The sequence below is a fragment of the Siphateles boraxobius genome, unplaced genomic scaffold (genome assembly GCF_051911475.1).
Source record: "Siphateles boraxobius isolate OS27281-9 unplaced genomic scaffold, OSU_SipBor_1 16, whole genome shotgun sequence".
Lineage (NCBI taxonomy): Eukaryota > Metazoa > Chordata > Actinopteri > Cypriniformes > Leuciscidae > Siphateles > Siphateles boraxobius.
In genome coordinates this window covers 7,757,892-7,776,668 of record NW_027508766.1, presented here as the reverse complement: position 1 = coordinate 7,776,668, position 18,777 = coordinate 7,757,892, and the positions used below count along the sequence as shown (strand labels likewise).

At 39.3% G+C, this 18,777-nt stretch overlaps 1 protein-coding gene across 25 annotated transcripts in view; it reads left to right on the top strand.

Annotated features, from left to right (window-relative positions):
• The first annotated feature begins 7,912 nt into the window (after window positions 1-7,912).
• The window catches only part of atxn2 (ataxin 2), a 40,154-nt gene continuing 29,289 nt past the window's right edge, over window positions 7,913-18,777 (top strand). For 18 of the 25 annotated variants that reach the window (XM_077231425.1, XM_077231420.1, XM_077231424.1 and 15 more), the window contains exons 1-5: window positions 7,928-8,456; window positions 11,266-11,299; window positions 11,529-11,588; window positions 11,742-11,813; window positions 11,947-12,097. In XM_077231425.1, coding sequence (XP_077087540.1) covers window positions 8,338-8,456; window positions 11,266-11,299; window positions 11,529-11,588; window positions 11,742-11,813; window positions 11,947-12,097 — 436 coding nt within the window. In that variant the 5' untranslated portion in view covers window positions 7,928-8,337. Of the gene's footprint in view, window positions 8,457-11,265; window positions 11,300-11,528; window positions 11,589-11,741; window positions 11,814-11,946; window positions 12,098-18,777 lie in introns of all 25 variants that reach the window. The other 7 variants (XM_077231426.1, XM_077231421.1, XM_077231423.1 and 4 more) reach the window with 5 other exon arrangements.

Below are 18,777 nucleotides of genomic sequence, written 5' to 3'. Positions count from 1 at the left end.
ACGCATCACGTTGCTAAGATACAGTCACATGGGAGGACAACAAATCCCTCATAAAAGGAAGTATACTAAAGTACTGAAAACAAATTGTGTTATAGTAGGAAATATATCAACATCAGTGTTGTTGAATCCAGTTGGGCGGCCTTAATCGAAGGAAACCGTGATAAGCAGAAAGTTCAAAAGAATAGCATTTATTTGATTTTTGAATTTTAATGTATCCTAGGTGAATAAAATCATTTATTTTTAACCCTCTACTGCACGGTGTTGCCATATGGCAACATACCCTTTCTTTGGACATTTCTTGAAATTTGAAAATAAATATGAGCTCTGATTAATCTTAAATTCATGGTAGAACCTGGTGGTAACCAATGATATGCTTTGATGACATCACGACATTACACACACCCTTGCAACGTCATTCTTTTCACACACTTTTGATGACTCCAGCTGCTGAAAAAGTGCTTGTGTATACGTGAAGATTTTCCTCATTTTTTTCATATTTCTTCGGAATAAAAAAATACATCAAGCATCTGGGGTAAGTTCTAATCTTATTTCAATCATTGTCACATTGTTTTGATACTTATATTACCTTTTTATTTAATAAAATAGGTGTGTTGCCATATGGCAACATTGTGCGGTAATGGAACAATATTTTGCCCATTCTAATGCAGAGTAGCTTTGTATGAATGACAATGTATGGATGCACTGATATAGTTGGATGGTTGTATTCTACTCATATATTTATATATATTTTTATATATTTATAAAGTAAAGTAAAAGTAAAGTATAAAAGTAAAATATATATCCGTCTTGACCGCTTTGATCACTGGCCAGAGATGGGTGCACCAAAAGGAAGGTGCAAGAATCCTGGCTGCAAGGGCATCGTCAGAGGAGTTTGCTCTAAGTGCAAGGTGCACCTCTGCTTAAAAGGTGGGGTATGTGATTTGCAAAACGGCCGGCAGATTTTGAAAATACACAACTCAAAAGGTCCTACCTTCTTTCCTCCAACGCTGGCCCTGACTCCACCCACTCGAAGAGGGGCATGGGGGAGGGGGGTATGGTACGACCGTTTGATTGACGCACTTACTGTCCAATGATTCTAGGTGGTCTTGGAAATGATTGGCTGTTTTTCGAGTTTTTCGAGTCCTGCCCGTTCCACAGATGATTAAATTTTTTAAATTTCATGTCAGTGCTTCTAACTCAGTGGCTGTAAGTGGGTTAGAATAGGATTTCAAGTGATTTTGAAAAAATGGTCAAAAAAGAAAATCACATACCCCACCTTTAACAGAGAGAACAACTGCTTTAAGGCGTTTCACATCGAGTAGTTTCACTTGAACAGTTCTTATGAGTTTGCGTCAGATGTTTTGTAAATGTTGTTGAAATAATCGTTTCACATTGAGTAGTTTCACTTGAACAGTTCTTATGAGTTTGCGTCAGATGTTTTGTAAATGTTGTTTAAATAATACTTTGAAAATTAGTTTCATATTTTGTACACAAAGCTCTTGAAAACATTTTAAATAATAAAAACAATTTCATTTCTAAAAGACAGGTCTGTAATCATCTATGAATTTCATGTCATTTTGGGAGAAAACGCATCAGGCTGTTCCATTGTCGCACAATGTTGCCATATGGCAACGCACCCAAAAGTACCCCCCCCCCCCCCCCCCCCAAAAAAAAAAAATTTGTTAATTTGAGTCTATTTTATGTATAAAAAAACACTGTAAAATTTTTTTCCATGATTGCATAATAATGCGTGCAGTAGAGGGTTAAAAGCCCCACACTTTTTAATGACGTTGTGTATGCTATATTATGTTTTTCAGAAAAATAAACAAATTATGTTGTCACTATAGTAACCTACCACTAAACAAGGAATAATTAGACTTTTCAGCCAATTTAAACAGCAAAACAGTTAAGAAACACTAAACAGTTTATGAAACAGCAAAAAAGTTAAATGTAGGCTAACAACACAGCTGAACTTGGATAGGCATACTAGTTGACACTTGCCTAAATGTATGCCAGTGTGGTTTTATTTTATTCTCTTGATACCAAATGAAATAGCAATTAAAAAAATAGGTGCTGTAAATGGATGTAGTCCAATTTTAGTGTGCACTGCAGTAATGCAATTATGGCAGTTTTGAGCCACATGTCTGAAAACAACTTAGAAATCCATTGCCAGTTTTACTGTAAACCTGCACTTGTGTAATTGGACATTTAAATTCAAAATATTTACTGAGATGTAGCCTTTTTACTCTTTTACAAGTGCCATATCAATATTTCAGTAAATAAAAAAAAAACATTCTGATTTTAGTTTTTCAAGGAAAGTGTTTGTTTTATTTCTCACATCTTTTTAGTTAATTAGTATCAATCTCAGGCTAGTTGTTAGTTTGCCAGGTCTTCTTAAATGGAAAACCTACTTAATGAGGTTGTTCCACATTATGGACCCTTTTCACAGTGTTACGAACTGCTCCGAGACAAGGTTGAGGCTCCAAATGCAGTTTTATTGAAAGGGTAATCCATAATCGTAGTCGAAAACAGACAAAGGTCATAAACATCGGGTAATCAGTACAAACAATAACAAACACAAGGCAGGGAATATGGGCAAAAGAGTAATCCATGGAACAAGCAAGCAATCCAAAAACCAAGAGACATGAATCCAGGGAGAATGCTCAGAATTGTAACACTAAACAAGACTTCGCAGGGAATGAATGTGAAATCCAAGCTATTATAGGGTGAGTTAGGGTGCTTTCACATCTGTAGTGCGGTTCATTTGGTCTGGACCAAGGGCGAAAAATTATTCTTTGTAGAATATTTCAGGCGTTTTGGTTAATTTTCACATCAGACTGATTTCACTGCGAATCAGTTGATGTGTTGATGAAACGAACCAAAATGCAGTCACGTGACAACATCCACATCACTCGTTGGCCAGATGTGTCTTGAACGTATTTCCATTACTGCACTTCGATTGGTCAGAATTAACGTGCAGGAAAATTTCAACAGAACTCCCGGAAGTAAACAAAGAGGGGGAAAATCCAGCAGACAACACGCCGCTTTTTACTATGGAGAACTGTTTGCTAAACAAAGCGAAGATTTCGCTGTTTGTTTTAGAGAGAGCTTTTGTAGATTCACCTGTAGGGGGCAATCTAATCTAATGCCGTTCGACTTTGGCTTAAAAGTAGCAAAGAATAACCTGTTTGGTGCAGTTGTAATCCACCTGGGCTGTTATCAAGTGTACTGCTGGCTATCGATGTTCCCTGAGTTCATGAACTATCTTGAACGGATCTGTCTCTAGCAAGTTATTACTCTGTTCTTGTGAGATTTTGAAAGTTGGGTCCTAATATGTGTCACAGTCATTGTCTGCACCGTTCTGTCTTCGTCTTCACTACACTTCCCAGAATCCCTCATGTCTCCACACCTGTACTCACTCCCTCATTACACACCTCTTCATCGTCATCATCATCTGTGTCTCCTGTCCTCACCTCGTTAGTGTTCATTTGTATCTGTATTTACTCTCCTTCTGTTCAGTTAGTCTTTGTCGGTTCTCGTCTATGTTATGCTGTTGTGTTACCTACCTGCTATATCTCTGAGTACTTGTTAAATAAACACTTTGGATTTGAACCTTCAGCCTTCCTCGTCATCTTATACCTGCACAAAACACTGACAGAAGAACCGACCAAACAACGGGACAAGATGGGCATGTTCATCACCTCTGCGATTTCCACCAGCGGTCTTCTGACCTGTTTCCAGGACGGCCGTCGCATAGAGGAATATGTGGCCAAGTTCCTGGAGCTCTCGGGTGGGGTAAGCTGGCCAGATGACGTCCAAAAGACTGTTTTTTGGTATGGTTTGGATGATCATCTGCACCATCAAGCTCCAGCAGCAGCGATCCCAGGGACATTCGCTCATTATCTGGACTACGTGCTTTTGTTGAGCGGCTCAGCCTACACTGTGGGTGAGGCTGATTTTAACATCACAGCTCAACCACTGTCACCAGCCTCCGTCACCCCCCGTCCTGAGTCTCACCGCTGACGCCGTCCAGCCCAGAGCCCTCACCGCTGACGCCGTCCAGCCCAGAGCCCTCGCCCAGATGCCGTCCAGCCCAGAGCCCTCGCCGCTGACGCCGTCCAGCCCAGAGCCCTCGCCGCTGACGCCGTCCAGCCCAGAGCCCTCGCCCAGATGCCGTCCAGCCCAGAGCCCTCGCCGCTGACGCCGTCCAGCCCAAAGCCCTCGCCGCTGACGCCGTCCAGCCCAGAGCCCTCGCCGCTGACGCCGTCCAGCCCAGAGCCCTCGCCGCTGGTTCCGTCCAGTCCAGAGACTCCGTCACCGCTGGTTCCGTCCAGTCCAGAGACTCTGTCACCGCTGGTTCCGTCCAGTCCAGAGACTCCTTCACCGCTGGTTCCATCCAGCCTAGAACACTGTCCTGACTGAGTCACTCTCCCCAAGTAATTTTTTTTTGGAGCTATAGCTCACCGCCATGGCCACCCGAAGGGTCTTCACCGCCATGGCCGCCTGCTCGTCCTGCTCCTCCCTGGCCGCCTGCTCATCCTGCTCCGCCCTGGAGGCTTCCTGCCCCTGTTAAGCCACGCCCTGGTCAGCCTTCAGGGCGCCCACCCCCCCACCCCTGTTGATGTTCTACGGCGTGAGGTTGCGCCTTTTTTAAAGGGGGGCATTATGTCACAGTCATTGTCTGCACCGTTCTGTCTTCGTCTTCACTACACTTCCCAGAATCCCTCATGTCTCCACACCTGTACTCACTCCCTCATTACCCACCTGATCATCATCATCATCTGTGTCACCTGTCCTCACCTCATTAGTGTTCATTTGTATCTGTATTTAGTCTCCTTCTGTTCAGTTAGTCTTTGTCGGTTCTCGTCTATGTTATGCTGGTGTTACCTACCTGCTATATCTCTGAGTACTTGTTAAATAAACACTTTGGATTTGAACCTTCAGCCTTCCTCGTCATCTTATACCTGCACAAAACCCTGACAATATGGTCATCAGACCAAATTTTTTATGAGGCTCCGCACCTCCTCACAACTCCAAGTTTGTCTGCGAGCTGCCAAGCTAAAAGTGCAAACTGTCAACAAACATTAATCCTCATCCCATTATGCACAGCGCAGCTGACTACGGCAGCTGGTTCAGTCCAAAAATGCTCAGTTCTTTGGCAGTTGGGTCTGTACGAAGTCGGATCATGTTCTCACCACAAACTAACCGCTCCAGAGTTTGTTTGAAAGCGTACCAAGACCACCTCTTCGAGGAGGTCTCGTACACTGGTTTGGTGCGGACCCGAGTGCGATTGCTGCATTCACACCTGCCCAAACGAACCTCACCAAGGGGGAAAACGAACTCTAATGCGATCCAACCGAACTAAATGAGGCAGGTGTGAAGGTAATGAGACACAGGTGGATGCAATCAGGAATGATGAGTCCAGGCAGAGAGTTATGGGAAATGTAGTTTCATTAGGGAATGACAATAGTCCGTGGTGGAGTGCCCTCTGGTAGTAATGATTGGCACTCTCACTTGTAATCGTGACACACAGACTGTGATGACTCGTTTTTTACGGTCATCATCAGCATTGTAAATCCTACAAAGTTTTTATATTTTCATTTTTAAAAAATATATTTATAACACTTTACTTTGTATTATATTACCTTTGAATCAAATTACAAAAACATAGTCAACGCTGCTGTGAGGCTGCTTCAATCAGTGGCAGGTGTGACTGTATAATTGGCATCTTTCTCTCTTCTGACTGCCGTTATCAATCTCTCTCTCTATTTTTATACTGTTTTTGAAAGTTGTGAAAACACTACTGTGGAGTTTTCATTTTGATATTTGAGTAAATGGGAACACAAAAAAATAGATTTAATGTCGTCTCTCATTCACAGAGTTTTACCTATATGACGACTTCCGCTTCTGAGAAACATGGAAATGTGAAAAAGATCTATCAAGCAAGTCATATTTCTCATGCAATATGGTGAGGAAGAAAGATCTTTCTAAAGATGAAAAGCATGAAATAGTGCAATGTTTTGCAAAAGGCATGAAAACAACTATAATTTTGCAAAAAATGAATAGGTATTAGAAGCAAAAAAGCATGTCCCAAAAAAACTTATGCTGGCTGGCAGTTGTGCATTTCAGCCACCCCTAACCAAAGCTCACAGAGAGAAACATTACTAAACCCTTACATTGGGTTTATAAATACATTTTCAAACAGTTTTATTGTCATGGTGTTTTGCTGCATGGGATAGTGTGTTGTCCTGCATGAAAATCCTTTTATTTCAGAAGGCACTATCCTTCTTTTTACACCGGAGAAAATGTAATAAACATCATTTTGACATCCTCTGGGACCCTAAAGGGGCCTTCCATTTCACTTCCCAATATTCCAGCCCCAATCATCACCCGCTAGCTCTTCACTGACGTCGCAGTCTTGTTAGAATGGGGTGGCCATTCACCAACCATCCATCTATCTCTAGACCAGAGGTCTTCAACCCTGCTCCTGGTGACCCACTGCCCTGCAGACTTTAGTTCCAACCCTAATCAAGCACACCTGAAGTTCTTCAGGATCGCTTAAAAACACACGGGCGGATGTGCTGAAGTAGGTTAGAAATAAACTTTGCAGGACAATGGGTCTCCATGAGCAGGGTTGAAGACCTCTGATCTAGATCCATTGTAGTACAGCATTCGTCAGTGAATAAAACTATTTAAAAATGAGTCTTCATGCATTTCTAAACCCTATGTAAATGTTTTTCTTTGTAAGCTTTGTGCAACTTGCAACTTTACGCACAATTGCCAGCCTGCATGGAAAGATTAGGGACTCCAGCAGCTTCAAATACCTGTTTGCTGCTCAACAGTATAGTTTTTTTTATAGCTGCATTAATTGTTTTAATACAATAATTTGTTTGACCGAAACGTTCATTAACAAGCCTTTATCTTACCAAGTTCTTCTGTGCTCTAAATTACAAATCTTTTGATAGTTTGATAATCTCTATTCAGTTTGCCCAAAATATTCGTTTATTTCATGCCTTTTGTAAGACATTGCCATTTCATGCTTTTCATCTTTAGAAAGATCTTTCTTCCTCCCCATATTACATGAGAACTGTGACTTGCTTAATAATGTGGAACAACCTCTTTAATTAGGTTCCCCAATTACTTAAGAAGCCCAGGCAAACAATTTAAAAAAATATGGGGAAAAAACCCCACTTTCTTGCATAATAATTTGGATCACAGTAATCTTTAAATAGTTATTCAACTTTGATTTCCCATATTTCTTGAAATGTCATGTTTATTATGAGTATGTTTCTCGCCTATCAAATATCATTAATCAAAATTATTTTTCTATGGATCTGGTTCTTCACAAAATGTTGAAAAGTGAAGTGAATTTACCCAGATGCTGCCAACCAAGGAGGAATATAACCAGCTTGCAACATATGAGTGAATAAATATATTTTTAAATAATTTTTCAAACCAGTTGACCAAAATGAAAAAGGACCACATTTTTATCCAGATAGGCCTCAATTGGGTTAAATGAGGACAATTTAAAAAAAAATTTTTTTTACTAACTGTCTGATTATGGATTAAAATACATTTGAAATCAAAACAAACACTCAAACGAATAAAATGATAAGAAAAACTGCATAGTGCTTAAGGAATTTAACAGTAGGCTATATATTACATCAGTCACCAGGCCTATAGTGTCAAAGCGCAAACGCTCAAAGTGATCGTTGCATTTGCTGAAAGTAGTGCGCTCTACATAGGAGCAGTGTTCCTCAAAACAAACATTCATCCATTTCCAATATTAACTAAATAACGTATCATGTTCCAAGCATATTTACAGTAATTACAGGGGATAATTTTCTTTAGAACAAACAAAACCGACAAAAGGAGTACACACATTCCTGGAATGTGTATATACATATATATCCTTCCGCCACTTTTTGTGGCTTTTCAGACTGTTTAGGTCTATCGGTCAGTACTGAAGCCCCGCGTGAACTGTGTATATCACAGAGAATATCGCACTTAAAATAACAAAAAAAGCGAAATTACTGGGTTGGTATTTTTGTTGACATCTAAAACATATGGATCGACCTCGCTTTGTTTTTAAAACGGACTAAATCGTCTCTGTTTAGGAGGGGGGGATATCAGCAGAGCTAGCTGAAGTAAGTTAGCAGGCAGCATTAGTGGATACTTGAATAACTGGAGGAGTAACAGCTTTACACGTTAGCTGTCACTAGATCAACTGTCAGCTAACACGTCAAATAGCATATTCCGCACTCGTGCGCGGTGTAAAACGTTTTTTTCCCTAAACAGTCAGAAAACTCTGCTCAAGCTGTCGTTTATGGGATCACCATGTCCATGAAGCCGCAGGCCGGTGGTAATCGCAAACCCGGCGGAAGCAACAGCGGAGCCGCTGCGGCCTCCGGTACCGGGGGAGCAGGAGGAGGCGTCGGACGTCAGAACATAGGCAGGTGGGTTCCGAATCTGCAACATAACGGGGTTTTTATTTGGAGGACGGATGAGGGCGAACCTACTGGGGGATGCGGCATGCCCGCACTCGTGTCGTAGTTTAAAAACGCAGGTTGTGAATTTGCAGTGATCATTCTGGAATGAGCGCAAGTAGGCCGATATAGGCCAAGTTCCCAGGACAGGGATTCATTCACACTTTAATGGGCACAAATCCATCGCGGTTATAAAATAACTAACGTTACTGATAGCGGACAATACGTTCGTGAATATTTGAGAGGGGCGTGTTTGCTGTGTGGAATAGGTTCAGGATGAATAGCCTTTTCTGCCGGGGAAATATCGCTGTGCCAGCTTTTCCCCCACAAGACAGATGCAAATATATCGTTTTGGAATGTATTCTAGTGTGATTTATCGATTTTGACATTTGAATAACGTTCAAAAAAATGCTTTGAGAGTCCTAAAATTAAAATAGCAGCAGCGATACAATTCCATAGTAACGCAGTGTTGTTAGCCAGCTAACTAACGTTAGCCAAAATTTATTTGGTTATACTGTTTGTAATCTATTGCTTTTATCCGCATGACAGTCCAGTTTTTTTATATATTTTTTTAGAAATTGTTCAAATTAAAATCAAGCGGTCCCTAATAGCCTATAATTACATTATTTCTACACCGTTTTTTATTTTCTTTTAATTTGTGACAATCCCAATAAAATTGGTGGCCACGGATACCTTATCTTACTGTTATTATTTATCTTATCTGTCAAACGATAAAGTCCTGTCTGGTCTGATTTTTAAACCGTTCTGAGGGCCTGTGAATCGACGTTATGGGAATTCATCCTCCCATATGATAAGTCACATGTCAGCTCTCTGTCACTATTGAGGATGACATTAACCCAGTTTCCGTTCTAGTTTTCTTGAATTTGGTTTACTTGAGAACACCAGGGCAGAATTGCGTCTTTCCTGTTAATAATCATTTGGGAAACGAACGTTTTGGGACTATTTGTCAGACGGGTGCATTTCCGATAAGTGGCGGCGCTAGGGGAAAGTCAGATCTCAACCTTGACGTTTCAAAGAGGTTGCATGTATAAACCAGTCCTTGCTAGATTACATTTTTGTAAGTATGTTACTTAGAGTGTGCTGTGATACACGAAAAATATTGTTACGGTTTTTATTTAGCTGTAAATGTATTTGGAAACGCGTATTCCTACAGCTAAGAGGCAGAGAGGCCTTTATTGGCATCACAGGCTAATCGCGCTGCTGCATAGTGAAAAATGTCATTCTTGTTTACACCGAACAACAAGAGTATTATGACTTGTAGAAACTGTGGGAATCGTGAGTGGTGCAGTGAAGCCTACACCGCCTGTAATGCAGCATTTGATTTGTAGTCTGGCTGCTGAAAAAGGAGGACTGTCATTCACAGCTTTTATTCTCTATTTATTTGAATGGACTGGAAGCACTTGATAATTTGTATTCAGATCATGCTCACTGAACTCATTCTTGCTGCACATTAGAGACCTCATTGGTATTTCGTCCTAAATGTGTAGATGAACACTTTATAATTTAGGATCTCTCATACTTGCACGTTTGTGGTATAATTCAGTCAACTACGAATCACGTCCTCTCTGTGAAATGCTGATTTTTCCCTAAGCCTGTTTGGGAACTTCACAAGCACTTTTTTGACATGAACTAAACATGAACTATTGACGTCAATTTCAATAGTTCGTTTAATGTGAAAGTTTCATTCTTATATCCACTATATCTATAATACTATATATTGCTAGTTTTATTCATTTTGAAGCCTAAATGTAGTCCCCAGAAGTAAAAAGCTAAAGGTAGGCTATAAACAAACTACACCACGGTCCCACGACTTCAACGTCACCATCACTAAGCTTCAGACAACTCTTTCAGTTTTTATCTAACTAAAATTTTTTTCCTCAAAGTTTGAGTTAGAATAGTTTATATGAGCATAATTGTAAGCATAACAAGGCTTGCTTTTTCAAGGCATGTAACAGCTTAAAAAAAATCACAAGTGGGGTAATACTGATGTATTTTGTCATATAATAAGACGTCAAAAATCAGAAAAAAGCTCTCAAGATTTTGTTGTCCTGAAGCCCACAAATAATGTACAAAAAAATGCAAGGCTCGCCCTTTAGTAGAATAAAACGTGAAATTATTTTGAGCTTGTGTTCACCACAGACCTTATTTCATCCATTTAACCAAAAACCCATTGAATTCAAAACGATTGAACCGTAAGGGCTAAAATGCGAACTCGTTTCCGCGTTTTGGCCTACAAATTTACATCATACCTGCACCACTCTATTAAGTAATAAATTGATGCGCACGTCTGTGTGAAGACTGTTCACAAGCCAAAAGAGAAAGTTCCGCCACTGGTTGGCAACAAACAATCAGTATGATTTAAAAAACAACACATTCCAGCGCCAGATTGCCTCTTATTTAACACAAATGAACATCAACTGGATATGTTTCATTTGCATTAGGTATATCCGTGCAGATGTTTCAAAAAAGGGGTGGGGACAATATTAACCTCAGCAAAAAGTGGTGGGGACTCCCGTCTAACTCGCAAACTATGCCTTTGCTCCCTTGTCATTGTAGCTCTGAATGTATATCAGTGTATTTGCATTCGATAGTACCACCGGTATTACATGAATTCTTGTTCCTAGGAGTGTGTAACTGTTTTTTTTTTTGGCCCTGAAAACTGTGTATATACAGCATGGCAAACATTTCCTTGTTTCCATTTGATTATAATTATCTATCTATCAAGCTTATTATATGTTGTTTTCTTTCTTCTCTACAGAGGACGCAACAATGCCAAAGGACCTTCCACTGCAGTGAGTTGTAACTTTTCTTTCAGTTTCTTTCACTTATTCATAACATTGTTTTTCTAAATCGACAAAAAATGTCTAAATTGAGCAAAAATTTGCTCCGCAAGCATTGAAAAGTCCTCCGTTGAACTCAATATCAGAATATTGAACACTGCTCAGACAATTATGTTAGAGGACCTGAAACTGTAATACAATTTAAATGTAAGTATTGTCTATGTCTCCTTACCTCTTTAAGGTGGCATTCAGTGGAGTTTATGCAAACATGAGGATGGTTCATGTTTTGACCTCAGTTGTGGTGAGTCCAAATGCAGTTATTAGTAAAGTTATAAAAATGCTTGTTTGTGCAGCTGTTATTATTTTTTCTGTTTTTTATTTTATTAGCGTCTTTACCAAAAATTAAACCAATTCAATCATACTGAAATTTGTTTTGTGCTTCACCACTCAACAGGGAAACAAATGTGAACTTAAGGTTAAAAATGGCCTGATCTACGAAGGAGTTTTTAAAACCTATGGCCCAGAGGTGAGGAGAAGACTTTCTATGGCTCTAAACTCAAGTGTTTAAAACACTGTGTAGCATATTATGTTTACTGTACTTATATGCACATTTGGCATTTGTCCCTCTTTTTAAATTGTGTTGGTCTCTTCATCTATAGTGTGATATTGTCCTGGATGCTGCACACAGGAAGAGTGTTGAACCTAATGTGGGCCCTCGCCGTGAGGATATTGTGGAGAGCATCATCTTCAAATCCTCAGATGTAGTGGTAGTTCATTTCAAAGATGTGGACCTCAACTATGCCAAGAAAGGTGAGAACTGTGTCAAATTAATGTTTGTCGCTGCTTCTTTAGTGGTTACTTTACAGGTGTAATATACTGTAGATAAATAGGTAAAAAGTAAAAAGTGTAGTAACTGCCAGTGCAATTAATTTATGAACACATATAGCAGGAAAACGGACCAGTTTACTGACATAAAAGGAAACATGTTCATTTAGACATTGCAAAGTGATGGAAAATATGTTGCCATAAGTTGCCATCAACCATTAGAAAAGATTTTTCAAGATGTAAAGTCAAGACTCAAGATGTTATTTACTACTAAAACTAGAGCCATCCATTGTGTTTTCTGCAGAATGAGTGCGTGGCTACGTTTACATGCACAACTTTTGTTTCGGACTGAATTCATTCTGATTGATGAATCCGAACGTTTTAAACTGCAGGCTTAATATTTATCCATTTCTGGTCATAATTGGAGACAATGAGCATATGAACCGTTGTGCCTTATATTTATATGTGCTGCTTATATTTATAACGATTTAAAAATGCCCCTTCCCGCGCCCAAAACCGGTCATCTGTGGATGAGAATCCGAAACAAGGAATAGTGGGCCGTTGTCCTGCTTCACAGACGCGGGGTGAAAGGAAAATTTTAGAATGACAGGACACTCATTTTTATGACACTTTATTCAACAGGAAGAACAGCTTGTTCCACGCGTCATACGTCATTACTCTATTTCAACGTCATTGCACATGTGCATAGGGGTGGGCGTAATGGCAAAAATATATCACAATATTTTTTCAGGAAAATCACGATTCACGATTTTATCATGATTCTTTTTCATGTTGGTTTTACTATTTTGCAAGTGACCGAGCATTACAGTAAAACTAATATCCCTATTTTAAAAACAGCCTTAGGTAACAAAATAAAAAAAAATGGCATGGCCCAACGAAACATTGTGTCGTCGTAGGAGAGGAATGTGGACACACATTGACACAACATATCAAAGGTTGGCTTGCTCATTATGCCATACACCCACTGCTCCTCGTAAAAGCCCGCCACAATCTCATGAAAGTGCGATCTATAGCACAAATTTTATTTCTCGTGTCATTTACGGCAAAAATAGTTTTTGAGTACATTTGATACGCAGTTTTTGCGTGCATATGATATGCACTTTATAGCGTGTAACACCGCCTCAAAATCATGGTGATGTTTGGCGAACTTCGCATATATCGCAGAGCTATCATCAAGCATATTTTGCGTTTGTCCATCTGTGCAAGAACCCCCTTTAAGCATGCGGGACGTTTCAGATTGTGTGCCAAGTGTAAACACATGAATCGGATATGGGTCACAATTGAAAGAACGTGTAAACCAGAGGTCTTTAATCCCGGTCCTGGAGGTCTGCTGTCCTGCAGAGTTTAGTTTCAACCCTAAACAAACACACCTGAATCAGCTCATCAAGCTCTTCAGGATCGCTTGAATATACAAAGACAGGTGTGCTGAAGCAGGTTGGAACTAAACTCTGCAGGAACGTGACCCTCCAGGAGCAGGATTGAAGACCTCTGCTGTAAACAGACAGTCAAAAAAATCAGATATAGGCAACAAATCAGAATTGGGCATCAAGACCTGCAGTGTAAACGAGGCCTTAGCCTACTGCCTAACTGGCCTTAGCCTAAGACCTGCATGCGACACGTCTAAGGCTTTGTTTACACTGGGCCATCCGTCCCTTTGCAGATGCGCGTTAGGGTTTCTAACAGTAAGAAAATCCGATCTGCCTGTTTACATGACAGTCGCATTGGCACATATCTGATTTTTTTACACATATGAACGAGGCCTGAAACCGATTTCGAAATATCCGAATGCATGTGTTTTTTCCCTGTTTACACCGTCATAGAACACATCCGATTTGTGTCACATATGAGCAAAAAATCAGAATTGGGTCACAATTCACTGACAGTGTAAACGAGGCCTAATATACACTCATTTGACAAGTAGATTTTCTGTTTGCTTTCACTTTAGACATAACCAACTTTATGTAAACCTTGTGTGTATTTGACAGTATTAGCGCAATAAGACTAGAAAGATAACTTAATCCAGTAACCAGGCGCTTTTAGACAAGCTTTTAGTGCATGTGCTACGTGTACGCGCTCAGAAAAGCGCATGTTAGAACAGCTAATCCACACGCAAATGAAATGTTTAACCGGCAAGGCTTTAAAGCACATGTAAATAATTAACTTTTGTGAACTGCAGTGTCCCGTTCCTCTGAATTAACATTTGATGTGAATATACGTCGCGTTGTACAGTATGTTGAGACGAAGGCGCCAGAACTGCTGCTGATAGAATGCACTGTAGCACAATACTACGATATTTCTTCAAAAGCAGATCGTGGAGACATTTTAATTGTCCACGTTCAAAAATCGTGATATCGCACACCCCTACATGCGCAGTCCTTTCAGTTTCAGTTTTCAATCCGATCAAGTGTTTACATGTTCTTTCGATCGGATTAGAAAAGGAATAAACCACCACTTTCAATCTGATCGAAGTTTCATTCGGATCGAGCACAATCCGATCGATTAAGGTGTTTACATAAAGGCTTTTCAGTCCAATCGAGCCGTACGTTTGGTTGCATGTAAACGTAGCCATACATATATTGTGGACTGCTGTATATTCATTAAATAGAGGACTGATATGATTAGATTGTGCTCAGAAATTAAAAAGCAAATATTTTACTTGCACCATGAATTTTATTAGCCAAGTTCTCATGGTTGACAACAAAATTCTAGTTCAGTTGCATCATTCAGTTTTACATATTTATTTGGTTAAACATAATCTATCATGAGCATTAAGAATATTCAGACAGATTGTCTCATGATTGGCTGCTTGTATTTTTTATTTTATTTTTAGACACTTCAGGTTAAGTTAGTTGTTAAAATTGAGCTACAGACTGTCACTGATGAGAGGGTGTAGTGTTGCTATTTGTTTGTTTTAAAGCATGAGCCAATTCAGTCTAATATCCAATGAAATGGTTTATAGGTGTGCAACGGTTCAAATTACTCACGGTTCGGTTTGTATCACTGTTTTAGGGTTATGGTTTTGGTACCATACTGTATGTGCTATGTTCGGGGGTAAAAAAGGACTACTTTCAAATAACAATAAAGAAAATGAGAACAAATAACCTAACTACAATCAACATCACAAATAAATGCAATAGAGCAAAGATACAAATAAAATAAACATTGCTTTTCAGGTTTTTCATGTACCTCTCACATTAGTTTTCAGGTACAGAAATAGTAAAATAGCATTGCATATTTGACTGTATAAATTAAAGATTAATCCTTATTAAAGTTACAAAAGCTATTCAGTCAAGAGCAGCGAGTGATTTCCTTGTCTTTTGTTGTTTGATTGACATTAAAAACACAGACAGTAGGAATACTAGCTTGCTATCACTTTAATATATAATGCATGGATCCAGTACACATTGATAATGATACACATGTCTCGACTGTTTCATTCACTTAAGACATAACTGACTATGTCTGTCACCAAGACAGGGACGTGGGTTTGAGGTCTCATTTGCGTCTTCTGGCTCTTAAATGTTTAAATTGTCAAGGCTTAAATGAGTTTAGTTTAAACAGATAGTCGCAACGTGTGCTGTTCGGGTCTCACCTGCGCTCGTGCGCTATCAAACTTGGGTGATGACAGCATAAATGACTTGTCCTATTCGAGCATACGGCACTCGCATTGAACAAAGAGTGACATCACCGCTGTTCTAATGTATTGGGAACCCAGAATGTGTATCAATCGACAGAAACATGCATTAGCCGAACTTTGTCTGTCTGTTTTACACGTTGTATACCATATTATAGATGCGTTGTCAGATTTAAGATGAACCGCGGTGCAAGTGCGTGCCGAGCCGTGGGTGGAGAACGGCACGGTTTGAATTATTTTTTTTTAAACCAAGAACCGTTACTCTCCTAGTTTACACTAAATACAAAGCAACCATGTCTGTATTTGCAATTCAGTTTTTCACATTATTACATTAAGGAGTTTTTTTTATTTAAACGTTAGAAAATGAATTGTACGCAAATAAATGAATTCCCCATAAATCTCTCGTTGACTAATATAAGTTTTGTGATATACTTTAAACTGGTTTTGAATGTACATAAATGTGAATCATGTAAAAAAACATGAGTATTATTTCAGGAAATGACTGCGGAAAAGAATAAGACCATCTTAGCTTTTTTGTAATGACCATATACAGGGATATACCAGAACAATCAACTTAATCTGTGATGTGGTCAGTCACTACGTTTACATGCAGCCAATTTTCGGGTTATGGTCGGGTTAAGGTCATTATTCGGGTTTCTGAAACATTTGAAATAACCCCTTTACATGCGTGAGCAGAGAGAGTTACTCCTGTATACATGGAATTGCAATATCCCAATGTAAATGGCGACGCACGGTTAGCGTCTGGACGTACGGACAACCTTAAGACGCAATATGATACATTTCCGATTCTTCTTCCTGTATCCAAAGACAACAACAACAGCAGCAGCACGCGGATAATGAATAGCTGGGGGCAGATAGCGATCGCCTTTGTTTGCGCTTTGGTGCTGGTACTGACCTCGCTCCAAATGTATGCTGTGCTGCGTCTCGCCATGTTTACTTACGCTATACTGCACGCGGGTTTTTGTATGCGCCGAGAAGTTCCTCTACTCAAAAGAGCAAGATTCCTTGCGAATAGAACATGCGCAGAATAGGGGTTGAACGACTTCAGATTTTTTGAAGTCGACTGTTATGACATCAAAGTCGAGTCGACGTCGACTAGTCGATGACGACATTCAAAAAAACACAAGAGATTTAACACAATTTGCAATGAATTAACAGAAAATTATACAGATGCTGACAGCTCATAATGGGGCCATTTACACCTGGTCACTTCATGCGTTTTTACTGATCTGATTTATCAAAACGATTCCATTTACACCTGGTCACATAAAGATGTTTTCGCAAAACGGATATAAATCCGATCTTCAAACAACGCGCTATATGCAGATTTAACGGAGTTCACGTCACCGAAAGCAACATTAATGAGCTGCATTTTATTGATTATCAGCTCATTTCAAAATCAAAGACCGCAATAAGAGAGACAGCACTGGTAAGATCATTTTGTTTCTTTACTTTTAATGAAGATGATTGTGTGTTAAGCGTCTGCGACTTACTTTCACTTTGATTGCGATAGTTTGCACGTTGACGAATAGATGCTCGAGCTCCTCATTTCTGCAGTGGTGGAAAGAGTACTGAAAAAACATACTCAAGTAAAAGTAGCATTACATTCCAAAAAATGTAGTGTGAGTAGAGTAAAAAGTACTTGTCCAAAAAACTACTTGAGTAAGAGTAAAAAAGTAGCTTATTTAAAAGTACTCATGAGTAGTGAGTAGTGAGTACTGAGCTGTGGATTCTACCCCTTACAATAAACACTGTGCACTACAATTTATAAATTTAAAAAAATTGTACATACTGTAATTCACTTTATATTTTGTTCTTTGTTAGAAAGATTGAAGAATATCTATCATCCATCTTTTTAAAATGCATCAAATAGAGATATTAAAAAATACCCAATTTCTCTCCAAAACGGTATCAATGTTAGTGTTTTGATAAATGAGAATCACTAATATTATCAGATTACCTCACCTAATGCACTAAAAAAGGCTAAGATAGTGAGCTAACACTAATTACACACTTTAATTCCATGATATTAAAAATGTTACAATTTAAATGTAAATGCACATTATTCTAGAAGGGTGGCATCATCCCTTACATTTTACACGGCTACATTTACTCACATTGTAATGCTGATAATATAATTTGTAAGGAAAATTGTGCATTAAATAGGGAAGTTATATCCAGGAAACTTTTACAAAAGAAACAAACACACACACACACACACACACACACACACACACACACACACACACACACACACACACACACACAAATGCATGTCTCTTTGTACTCACACACGTTTATTTTTAGCATTGTTGGGAGAAGTCCAATTTACATATGTGGTTTCTTTCAACAACCAGATGCAGTTTCGTCTGTTAAGCGGCCCAGACCTCCTCCTGAAGTGGTTTGAGCGATCGTATTTAAATCCATCTCGAATGCGTTTCGGAGGGCATTTACACCTGGTCTTTTCACGACCGGACAACTATCAGATCAGAGAAACACATGAAGTGGCTAGGTGTAAATAGCCCGCTGTTTACATCATCATTCAGGATGAAAAGAAAAAAGTAAAGGAAAAAAAGCTATAAATTCACATCTGCGTGTTAGTGATGCCCAGATCCAAGTAGCCTAATACAAAATAATATTCCAATGAATTGCGGGTGAATTAGAGGTAGCCTACATCATTACTATGTTTAAATAAATATAAGAAAAAAATAATATTTTAATAAGGAGACTGAACTCTCATTTCCCGGTAAAACAATGAGCGTGCGTCATGCTTTTACTTTCTTTTCAACAATTTGTAGTGTTAGGGTAGTTAAGTATTTACACACACTTGATGTACCAATACTGCTTTCTTGCTGCAATGACCCCCTGGGCTCTTCATCTCTTGTCGTCTGCAACATGTTAGTATCAAAATTAGCGCAATCATAGTGTCACATGATCAACGCGACTAGTCGACGTCAAGCTTAAAGCGTCACGGTATTGCATTAAGGTT